The sequence below is a fragment of the Oncorhynchus gorbuscha genome, linkage group LG21 (genome assembly GCF_021184085.1).
Source record: "Oncorhynchus gorbuscha isolate QuinsamMale2020 ecotype Even-year linkage group LG21, OgorEven_v1.0, whole genome shotgun sequence".
Lineage (NCBI taxonomy): Eukaryota > Metazoa > Chordata > Actinopteri > Salmoniformes > Salmonidae > Oncorhynchus > Oncorhynchus gorbuscha.
In genome coordinates this window covers 12,378,302-12,390,619 of record NC_060193.1, presented here as the reverse complement: position 1 = coordinate 12,390,619, position 12,318 = coordinate 12,378,302, and the positions used below count along the sequence as shown (strand labels likewise).

Here is a 12,318-nt window from a genome sequence, read left to right as displayed (position 1 = left end):
CCAATTAGTATCGTACTGTATGATGTGTTTCCGGCGGTATGTATTCATTTGTGGACGTCCATCATCCATTTCAAATTATATGTTAGGAAATGCAATTTGTACAATATGTTACAAATTCCAATGTGTTGTGGCTAATGTTGGCTAGGTGGCCAACGTTAGCTAGGCTAGGGGTTAGGAGTTAGGTTAAATGGTTAGGGGAATTGTTAACTAACATGATAAGCAGTTGCAAAGTATCTAAAAAGTAGTAAGAGTAGCTAATTAGCTAAAATTATGAGATTCTAACGCACAACCTTTGGGTTGCTAGACGTTCGCGTTATACACAAAACCGTCCAACCACCCTACTTTAATTTTGGCCTGAAGTAATCTTCGGTCTTATGTAACCATACCAAATGTAACCTATCATAATAAGAGTATTCCGGACTTAGTTTACATCTAGTCTGAGACCAGGCTGCTATCCAAGATGTGGTCTGAGAATATCTACAGATTGTCTGCCGTGTGTGTTCAGTCCAAGTGGGAGAGATCGGACATTCTATTTTGTCATGTGTAGAATCTCCATCCTGTGGATTAGAATCATGTCTGTTCTAAACATTCCATCATTCTGAAACATTCTGTAGTGTTCTACAGAACACAGCTGTTCCATTCTACTCCCCTCAGACCAAATCTGCAGCCTAAACTCTCTAGAAGCACCCCCCAAATGGTGACGTCATCCCTAGAGTGTGTGTGTGTGTCAGACATTCTGACCGTCTCAGTCTGTTACTAGGTTATAACCTAGTGTCAACATGGTACTAGATTGTCTACTAGTGAACGTCCTTCCATTGGCTTCTTGCCAGTTGCACTTATCATTGGTTTATCATCGTCAATAGTTCCTCTTCGAGTAATACTGGTCACACAAGACACTTCTGGGACCTTTCAGTCAAGATGCCCCATGGCTACTGATAGTTCTGCTATGAGTAATCTTGGTTAGCCCAGAACTAAAATCTTTACGATGTCTGTCCACAAGAGACTATGAGTTGAGTAATAAAATGATCACAGCTCAGCCTGCATTGCACAGACTAATATACTAGATATTGCACAGCACTCAACACACTTCCTGTTTTAAAAAGTAGAGTAGCACAGTGCTATGTAGGCTGAAAAAAACCCCTCTAAAAGTGAAACCTAAATTAAGCATTCATGAGTTAATAAATTCCCAAAGTCAAACTAAAACTTCATCTGAAACATCAAGAGAGACTTTCAGCAGTTGTCTTTGAAGTTGATTTATTTTATAACAAAAAGAATTGATACTGTATATAAGACCTCAAAAACATGAACATGATAGGTGACCAAAACCACACTACTACTAACACGACTACACTCACTAACTGTAGGGTACCACACAGCAGTACTACCACCACCACGACTACACTCACTAACTGTAGGGTACCACACAGCAGTACTACCACCACCACGACTACACTCACTAACTGTAGGGTACCACACAGCAGTACTACCACCACCACGACTACACTCACTAACTGTAGGGTACCACACAGCAGTACTACCACCACCACGACTACACTCACTAACTGTAGGGTACCACACAGCAGTACAGTACTACCACCACACAGCAGTACTACACTCACTAACTGTAGGGTACCACACAGCAGTACTACCACCACAACTACACTCACTAACTGTAGGGCAGTACTACCACCACAGCAGTACTACCACCACCACGACTACACTCACTAACTGTAGGGTACCACACAGCAGTACTACCACCACCACGACTACACTCACTAACTGTAGGGTACCACACAGCAGTACTACCACCACAACTACACTCACTAACTGTAGGGTACCACACAGCAGTACTACCACCACCACGACTACACTCACTAACTGTAGGGTACCACACAGCAGTACTACCACCACCACGACTACACTCACTAACTGTAGGGTACCACACAGCAGTACTACCACCACCACGACTACACTCACTAACTGTAGGGTACCACACAGTAGTACTGAAGAGCTGCAGTCTTCACTGCTGTGTCTTTCAATCATTTGATGTCCCAAGACTTTAAGGTTGATGTAAACTAACCTAACTGGTGGTTTATTTATATATATTTATATAATATGAATTGAATATGGAGTCCAGAGTGTATTACAAATGCTTTCACTTTCCTGGAAGTCAAATCCTCATTTTTATTTTAGGAACATTCCATCTCCAACATCTAAAAACGTGTGGAAGTCGATTTCCGATGAAATAAACAACAAATCATACAGAGACTATATGGCAATTTTCAATGTTTTCAACATTGTCTAAGCTGCAGGTTGGTAATGAATAGTAGTGTGAGACGGAGGCAAAATGCAGCGGTAACAGTCTCAAAATACACAGGTTTCCCAGAAATTCTGATCGGAGGACTTCATGCTTTATTCCCTCACGATTCTGGGAGTCTTCGCAACCGAGATGTCGGGAAAACCTGAGAATTTTGAAACCTTATGTGAGACTATAAGAAGGGGGTAGAAAACAAGTTGTTCTGATGGTTTGGTGACGAAGCCATGGCTGGACATCTTTAAGAGGGGAGGTTGGATGCTGAGGGACCCTTTTCCTCGTCGTCTGGAGGGCAGGCTACAAAATCAGCCAACATGGACGCCATGACTTCTTCATCCAACTGAATGAGTGTGAGAGAGACAGACGAGACAGAGAGAAAACAGAAACACAGGTTAGATTTACATTATTCTGTGGCTAAGGAACCGGACAACAGTCATTAACTAGCATTTTGTATCTTAAAACAGATACTTGGTCCAAAACGGGGACAGTTGTTTTGTACTCTGGATTTGAATTTATACAATGACTTGAGGTTAAAGTGGCGTCAGCTTTAATTGAGGGTATTTTCATCCATAACGGGGTGAACCGTTTAGAAATTACAGCACTTTTTATACATGGTCCCCCACATTGTAGGAGACCAAAAGTATTGGGACAAATTCACTGCTGTTTATTAACGTTGTCAAAAGTTGAGTATTTGGTCCCATATTCATAGCATGCAATGATACATCAAGCTTGTGACTCTACAAACTTGTTGGATGCATTTTTGTTTGTTCTGGTTGTGTTTCAGATTATAATAATGAATGGTAAATAATGTATTGTGCCATTCTGGAGTCACTTTTATTGTGAATAAGAATAGAATATGTTTCTAAACACTCCTACATTAATGCGGATGCTACAATGACTACAGATTGTCCTGAATGAAGCGTGAATAACGATGAGTGAGAAAGATGCACAAATATCATACGCCCACGACATGCTAACCTGTCACCATTACAAGAACTGGGGGGGGGTTAGCATTTTTGGGGGGATCTGATATTTGAGCTTCTAACTTTCTCACTCATCATTATTATTCACGATTCATTCAGGATTATCCGTAATCATAGGAGCATCCAGTTAACCTCCAATTAAATCTGACAGTCTGCACTTTAACCTCAGTCATTATATCATTTCAAAGTGCAGGAGTACAGAGACAAAAAAACATTCACTGTCCCAAGACTTACGGAGCTCACTGTATCTACACACAAACCATGACCAAGGAAGTCACTCATGAGAAAATGTGTTGTAAAATCAGCTAAAAGGCTTGGAATGTGAATTGGTTAAAGATGGTCTGAGAAAGAGTTCTTACCTTTTTCTTCTCTGTGCCCTGTCCTGTTCCTTCCTCCTCTACCTCCCTCTTCCTCTTCATCCCTCTCCCATCCTCTTCTCCATCCTCCTCTCCCTCTTCTGCTCCTTTCTCTCGTTCAGGCTCCTCCCCCTCTGTCTCGCTCGGAGCGGCTGATGGCTTAACTTCCTCTTTAGCAGAGTCCCCGCCCTGTTTTGCTGGTTCTTCTCCCTGATTGGACGGCTGGTCGCTGCCGCCCACCCTCACTTCCTGTGCAGGCTCTGCCTCCTGTTTGTGTTGAGGGGTGGGGCCTTCAGAAGAGGACGTTGCCTCTGGGCGATCAGCTCCCTGCTGCTCACATGACCCCACTTCCTGCCCATGCCCCTCCCCTAGCTCATCCCTCTCTTCCAGAGCTCCGCCCGTCACACAGAGAATCTGAGGCATTGTCGGGTCGTTCATTCCATCAGCGTCATCCTCCTCTCCTTCCCTCTCTTCCTCCAGCACACCGATGCTCTCTACCTCCTGAGCCTTCACCCCTTCTTCCCCGTACACCCTTCTGTTAGTCCCCAGCTCCTCTATACCTCCTTCCATCTCTCCCTCCACACAGAATCTGCCCATCCCTCCATCCTCCGGCACTTCTCTGAGCACCTCTCCTTCCTCCCTCCCCATTCCTCCTCTCCTCCCTTCTCTGTCCAACGGCCTGATCTCTCCCTCCTCTTCCTCCTCATCCTCCTCCTCTTCTTCCTCCTCCCCCTCTTCCTCCTCATAGTCGTCAAACTCTTCTCCATAAAACTCTTCTTCTTCATCGGGGAAATCGCTCCCTTCTTCCTCTTCTTCTTCATCCTCCAACCCCTCCTCATCCTCCTCCTCTCCCAGCTCATCCTCATCCTCCATCTCTTCATCCTCCTCCTCTTCCTCATCAGAGCTGTTGATATTAATAACAGAATGATCTTCCTCACTGGCCTGTTGCTGCTGTAGGGCTCTGCTGGGCTGAGCTAGCTGGTTCTGGAGCATCTGTAGACAGAGGTAGAACACTTTAAAAACATCTGTTGGGTCATGTTGTGAAACAAGCAATGCATAGTGTAGAGAACCATTGCACCACATATCTTTTAAATAACCCAAAATATAGTATTTTCAGCTATTCAAATCTGGTGTACAAAACCGGACGTAAAAACTAAACTTAAGGGGGGAAACATAGAAATAGTGCACATAGAACAGATCTACCACTTCACAGACTTGCTTTTAATGAGATATCTATAACTCACATTTCTTAGTGATTTTACCTGTATGGGGAGACCCAGTGGCGTGGGCTGACCTGGGACTGGTGACTGGCCCTGAAGCAACATCTGCTGGAGCTGGGCTCCAGGGAGGGAGTCAGCCCCAACTCCTAGCCCCACAGAGGGAGCACCGAGCTGGGTCACGCCGGTGGAGTTGAGGGGGGGAACCAGAGAGGCTAGTGGAGCTGGAGGGAATGAGTTGATGGAGTTAGGAGCGGAGGAGGAGGGGAGGAGAGGGTGAGGGAGGGAGGTGGAGGGGAGGTCATTGGCGAGGGGGAGGGAGATGTCACCGCCTGGGTCGTCCCCTGGACCGGGTACGGGGAGAGTGACCCCACTAGGTACTAAGGAAGACACGGGGAGAGTGGCCACGGTGCTGATGCCATCTTGGTTCTCTAACATCAGCATCCCCCGTGGGAAGATGACAACACTATCGTCTGAGTCGCTCTCCAGTGAAATCTCCACATCCTCCGCTTCCTCTTTGTCGTAACGGATGAAGACGGGTCTCTGGCCCTCTGAGAGCCCCAGCCCTGCCAGCTCGCCCTGATGGGGGGAAAGGAGCAGGTCTCCTGGGGTAGAGCCCTGGCCAGAGAGCCCCGGAGGAACCAGAGACAGGTGGTTGTCCAGGGAACCTAGGAGGGTGTGGCCAAGGCCGAGTGAGTGTCGGCCTGGGAAGGGCCCTCCGAGGAGAGTGGGGAGGGTGAGGCTGGAGGCCTGGGAAGGGGTGAGGAGGGAAGTGGCAGGGCTGGGTTTGAGGGCGAGGGGGGGCATTGGGAGGCAGAGGGATGGGGTGCGGGGGTGGAGAAGGGAGTTGCATATGGTCAGGGCCTCAGTGCAGAAGGAGGAGACCTGAGGAGAGGGGCAGAAACAGAGACACAGATGGAGAGTAAGATCAGTAAGCAAGTGCATTCCAAAGGTCACTATTCCAGTACATTTCACTATGGACTAACATTTGCCTGAGCTAACAAAAAGGTGAAAATAACCGTACAGGTGGTAAATACTCCTACGATATATACACATTTTCCTAGAGTATCTCTAAACCTGTCTAACTAGTCAACAGCCTGAGTGTAACATGACACCGCGAAACTCTCATTGACTCTCCCAAAACATTCATTTTATTCACAGTTAACTTGATTGCCGACAACTTGATTGCCGACAGTTTTCCTTTTTCAAAGACAAAACCTGATTGCTGACCTGCAAAACATTTCTTGGGACTATATCAACAGTGGATGAATTAAACAAATACCAAAAGACAGTTTTTGGGTAGCGTTTTCCTTTAAATATAGTGCATTCGTAAAGTATTCTGACCTCTTCACTTTTTCTACATTATGTTACAGCCTTATTCTAAAAATGAATTAAATGAAGAAAGAAATCTCACCAATCTACTACACACAATAACCTGTTTTTACTTTGTCATAATAGGGTATGTATTTATTGCAAATAAAATTTAAAAAACTGAAAAACCTTATTTACATAAGTATTCAGACCCTTTGCTATGAGACTAAATTAAACTCAGGTGCATCTTGTTTTCATTGATCATCCTTGAGATGTTTCTACAACTTGGAGTCCACCTGTGGTAAATTAAACTGATTGGACATGATTTGGAAAGGCACACCTGTCTATATACAGTGGGGCAAAAAAGTATTTAGTCAGCCACCAATTGTCCAAGTTCTCCCACTTAAAAATATGAGAGAGCCTGTAATTTTCATCATAGGTTCACTTCAACTATGACAGACAAAATGAGAAAAAAAAATCCAGAAAATCAAATTGTAGGATTTTTAATGAATTTATTTGCAAATTATGGTGGAAAATAAGTATTTGGTCACCTACAAACAAGCAAGATTTCTGGCTCTCACAGACCTGTAACTTCTTTAAGAGGCTCCTCTGTCCTCCACTCATTACCTGTGTTAATGGCACCTGTTTGAACTTGTTATAAGTATAAAAAGACACCTGTCCACAACCTCAAACAGTCACACTCCAAACTCCACTATGGCCAAGACCAAAGAGCTGTCAAAGGACACCAAAAACAAAATTGTAGACCTGCACCAGGCTGGGAAGACTGAATCTGCAATAGGTAAGCAGCTTGGTTTGAAGAAATCAACTGTGGGAGCAATTATTAGGAAATGGAAGACATACAGTGCCTTGCGAAAGTATTTGGCCCCCTTGAACTTCGACCTTTTGCCACATTTCAGGCTTCAAACAAAGATATAAAACTATTTTTTTGTGAAGAATCAACAACAAGTGGGACACAATCATGAAGTGGAACGACATTTATTGGATATTTCAAACTTTTTTAACAAATCAAAAACAGAAAAATTGGGCGTGCAAAATTATTCAGCCCCCTTAAGTTAATACTTTGTAGCGCCACCTTTTGCTGCGATTACAGCTGTAAGTCGCTTGGGGTATGTCTCCATCAAATCAAATCAAATTTTATTTGTCACATACACATGGTTAGCAGATGTTAAATGCGAGTGTAGCGAAATGCTTGTGCTTCTAGTTCCGACAATGCAGTGATAACCAACAAGTAATCTAACTAACAATTCCAAAACTACTGTCTTATACACAGTGTAAGGGGATAAGGAACATGTACATAAGGATATATGAATGAGTGATGGTACAGAGCAGCATACAGTAGATGGTATCGAGTACAGTATATACATATGAGATGAGTGTGTAGACAAAGTAAACAAAGTGGCATAGTTAAAGTGGCTAGTGATACAAGTGTTACATAAGGATGCAGTCGATGATGTAGAGTACAGTATATACATATGCATATGAGATGAATAATGTAGGGTAAGTAACATTATATAAGGTAGCATTGTTTAAAGTGGCTAGTGATATATTTACATCATTTCCCATCAATTCCCATTATTAAAATGGCTGGAGTTGGGTCAGTGTCAATGACAGTGTGTTGGCAGCAGCCACTCAATGTTAGTGGTGGCTGTTTAACAGTCTGATGGCCTTAAGATAGAAGCTGTTTTTCAGTCTCTCGGTCCCAGCTTTGATGCACCTGTACTGACCTCGCCTTCTGGATGATAGCGGGGTGAACAGGCAGTGGTTCGGGTGGTTGATGTCCTTGATGATCTTTATGGCCTTCCTGTAACAACGGGTGGTGTAGGTGTCCTGGAGGGCAGGTAGTTTGCCCCCGGTGATGCGTTGTGCAGTCCTCACTACCCTCTGGAGAGCCTTACGGTTGAGGGCGGAGCAGTTGCCGTACTAGGCGGTGATACAGCCCGCCAGGATGCTCTCGATTGTGCATCTGTAGAAGTTTGTGAGTGCCTTTGGTGACAAGCCGAATTTCTTCAGCCTCCTGAGGTTGAATAGGCGCTGCTGCGCCTTCTTCACGACGCTGTCAGTGTGAGTGGACAAATTCAGTTTGTCTGTGATGTGTATGCCGAGGAACTTAAAACTAGCTACCCTCTCCACTACTGTTCCATCGATGTGGATAGGGGGGTGTTCCCTCTGCTGTTTCCTGAAGTCCACAATCATCTCCTTAGTTTTGTTGACGTTGAGTGTGAGGTTATTTTCCTGACACCACACCCCGAGGGCCCTCACCTCCTCCCTGTAGGCAGTCTCGTCGTTGTTGGTAATCAAGCCTCCCTGTTCACCCACGACTGCGTGGCCACGCACGCCTCCAACTCAATCATCAAGTTTGCGGACGACTGTTGTGTCGTCCGCAAACTTGATGATTGAGTTGGAGGCGTGCGTGGCCACGCAGTCGTGGGTGAACAGGGAGTACAGGAGAGGGCTCAGAACGCACCCTTGTGGGGCCCCCGTGTTGAGGATCAGCGGGGAGGAGATGTTGTTGCCTACCCTCACCACCTGGGGGCGGCCCGTCAGGAAGTCCAGTACCCAGTTGCACAGGGCGGGGTCGAGACCCAGGGTCTCGAGCTTGATGACGAGCTTGGAGGGTACTATGGTGTTGAATGCCGAGCTGTAGTCGATGAACAGCATTCTCACATAGGTATTCCTCTTGTCCAGGTGGGTTAGGGCAGTGTGCAGTGTGGTTGAGATTGCATCGTCTGTGGACCTATTTGGGCGGTAAGCAAATTGGAGTGGGTCTAGGGTGTCAGGTAGGGTGGAGGTGATATGGTCCTTGACTAGTCTCTCAAAGCACTTCATGATGACGGAAGTGAGTGCTACGGGGCGGTAGTCGTATCAGTTTTGCACACCGAGAGACTGAAATTTTTTCCCATTCCTCCTTGCAAAACAGCTCGAGCTCAGTGAGGTTGGATGGAGAGTATTTGTGAACAGCAGTTTTCAGTTCTTTCCACAGATTCTCGATTAGATTCAGGTCTGGACTTTTGCAGACTCCATCAGGTTCTCTTCCAGAATGGTCCTGTATTTGGCTCCATCCATCTTCCCATCAATTTTAACCATCTTCCCTGTCCCTGCTGAAGAAAAGCAGGCCCAAACCATGATGCTGCCACCACCATGTTTGACAGTGGGGATGGTGTGTTCAGGGTAATGAGCTGTGTTGCTTTTACGCCAAACATAACATTTTGCACTGTTGCCAAAAAGTTCAATTTTGGTTTCATTTGACCAGAGCACCTTCTTCCACATGTTTGGTGTGTCTCCCAGGTGGCTTGTGGCAAACTTTAAACGACACTTTTTATGGATATCTTTAAGAAATGGCTTTCTTGCCACTTCCATAAAGGCCAGATTTGTGCAATATACGACTGATTGTTGTCCTATGGACAGAGTCTCCCACCTCAGCTGTAGATCTCTGCAGTTCATCCAGAGTGATCTTTGGGTCTCTTGGCTGCATCTCTGATCAGTCTTCTCCTTGTATGAGCTGAAAGTTTGGAGGGACGGCCAGGTCTTGGTAGATTTGCAGTGGTCTGATACTCCTTCCATTTCAATATTATCGCTTGCACAGTGCTCCTTGGGATGTTTAAAGCTTGGGAAATCTTTTTGTATCCAAATCCGGCTTTAAACTTCTTCACAACAGTATCTCGGACCTGCCTGGTGTGTTCCTTGTTCTTCATGATGCTCTCTGCGCTTTTAACGGACCTCTGAGACTATCACAGTGCAGGTGCATTTATACGGAGACTTGATTACACACAGGTGGATTGTATTTATCATCATTAGTCATTTAGGTCAACATTGGATCATTCAGAGATCCTCACTGAACTTCTGGAGAGAGTTTGCTGCACTGAAAGTAAAGGGGCTGAATAATTTTGCACGCCCAATTTTTCAGTTTTAGATTTGTTAAAAAAAGTTTGAAATATCCAATAAATGTCGTTCCACTTCATGATTGTGTCCCACTTGTTGTTGATTCTTCCCCAAAATATAGTTTTATATCTTTATGTTTGAAGCCTGAAATGTGGCAAAAGTTCGCAAAGTTCAAAGGGGGCTGAATACTTTCGCAAGGCACTGTACAAGACCACTGATAATCTCCCTCGAGCTGGGGCTCCACGCAAGATCTCACGGTGAGCAAAAATCCCAGAACCACACGGGGGGACCTAGTGAATGACCTGCAGAGAGCTGGGACCAAAGTAAGAAAGCCTACCATCAGTAACACACTACGCCGCCAGGGACACAAATCATGCAGTGCCTGGACGTGTCCCCCTGCTTAAGCCAGTACATGCCCAGGCCCGTCTGAAGTTTGCTAGAGAGCATTTGGATGATCCAGAGAAGATTGGGAGAATGTCATATGGTCAGATGAAACCAAAATATAACTTTTTGGTAAAAACTCAACTCATCGTGTTTGGAGGACAAAGAATGCTGAGTTGCATCCAAAGAACACCATACCTACTGTGAAACATGGGGGTGGAAACATCATGCTTTGGGCTGTTTTTCTGCAAAGGGACCACGACGACTGATCCGTGTAAAGGAAAGAATGAATGGGGCCATGTATCGTGAGATTTTGAGTGAAAACCTTCCATCAGCAAGGGCATTGAAGATGAAACGTGGCTGGGTCTTTCAGCATGACAATGATCCCAAACACACTGCCCGGGAAACGAAGGAGTGGCTTCGTAAGAAGCATTTCAAGGTCCTGGAGTGGCCAAGCCAGTCTCCAGATCTCAACCCCATAGACAATCTTTGGAGGGAGTTGAAAGTCCATGTTGCCCAGCAACAGCCCCAAAACATCACTGCTCTAGAGGAGATCTGCATGGAGGAATAGGCCAAAATACCAGCAACAGTGTGTGAAAACCTTGTGAAGACTTACAGAAAACATTTGACCTCTGTCATTGCCAACAAAGGGTATATAAAAGTATTGAGAAACTTTTGTTATTGACCAAATATTTATTTTCCACCATAATTTGCAAATAAATTCATTAAAAATCCTACAATGTGATTTTCTGGATTTTCTTTTCTCATTTTGTCTGTCATAGTTGAAGTGTACCTATGATGAAAATAACAGGCCTCATCTTTTTAAGTGGGAGAACTTGCACAATTGGTGGCTGACTAAATACTTTTTTGCCCCACTGTAAGGTCCCACAGTTGACAGTGCATGTCAGAGCAAAAACCAAGCCATGAGGTCGAAGGAATTGTCCATAGAGCTCCGAGACAGGATTGTGTCGAGGCACAGATCTAGGGAAGTGTACCAAAACATTCCTGCAGCATTGAAGGTCCCCAAGAACACAGTGGCCTCCATCATTCTAAAATGGAAGAAGTTTGGAACCACCAAGACTCTTCCTAGAGCTGGCCATCCGACCAAACTGAGCAATCGTGGTAGAAGGGCCTTGGTCAGGGAGGTGACCAAGAACACATTGGTCACTCTGACAGAGCTCTAGAGTTCCTTTGTGGCGATGGGCGAACCTTCCAGAAGGACAACCATCTCCGCAGCACATCACCAACCAGGCCTTTATGGTAGAGTGGCCAGATGGAAGCCTCTTCTCAGTAAAAGGCGCATGACAGCCCGCTTGGAGTTTGCCAAGAGGCACCTAAAGGACTCTCAGACCATGAGAAACAATATTCTCTGGTCTGATGAAACCAAGATTGAACTCTTTGGCCTGAATGCCAAGTGTCATGTCTGGAGGAAACCTGGCACCATCCCTACGGTGAAGCATGGTGGTGGCGGCACCATGCTGTGGGGATGTTTTCCAGTGGCAGGGACTAGGAGACTGGTCAGGATCAATGGAAAGAGGAACGGAGCAAAGTGCAGAGAGATTCTTGATGAAAACAAAGAGCTCAGGACCTGACTGAGGTGAAGGTTCACCTTCCAACAGGACAATGACCCTAAGCACACAGCCAAGACAACGCACAAGTGGTTTTGGAACAAGTCTCTGAATGTCGAGGCACAGGTTGGATGGGCAGCAATGCTCCGCAGCCAACCTGACACGAGCTTGAGAGGATCTGCAGAGAAGAATGGGAGAAACTCCCCAAATACAGGTGCCAAGCTTGAAGCATCATACCCAAGAAGACTCAAGGCTGTAATCACTGCCAACAGTCCTTCAACAAAGTAC

General features: G+C 45.4%; 1 protein-coding gene across 2 annotated transcripts in view; it reads right to left on the bottom strand.

Moving 5' to 3' along the window:
- Positions 1-2,164: 2,164 nt before the first annotated feature.
- Positions 2,165-12,318, bottom strand: part of LOC124008638 (proline-, glutamic acid- and leucine-rich protein 1-like) — a 28,002-nt gene continuing 17,848 nt past the window's right edge. For both annotated transcript variants that reach the window (XM_046320110.1, XM_046320109.1), the window contains exons 14-16: positions 4,916-5,755; positions 3,657-4,646; positions 2,165-2,654 (exon numbers count right to left, since the gene is read on the bottom strand). In XM_046320110.1, the coding sequence (XP_046176066.1) occupies positions 2,556-2,654; positions 3,657-4,646; positions 4,916-5,755 (1,929 nt within the window). In that variant the 3' untranslated portion in view covers positions 2,165-2,555. The remainder of the gene's footprint in view (positions 2,655-3,656; positions 4,647-4,915; positions 5,756-12,318) is intronic.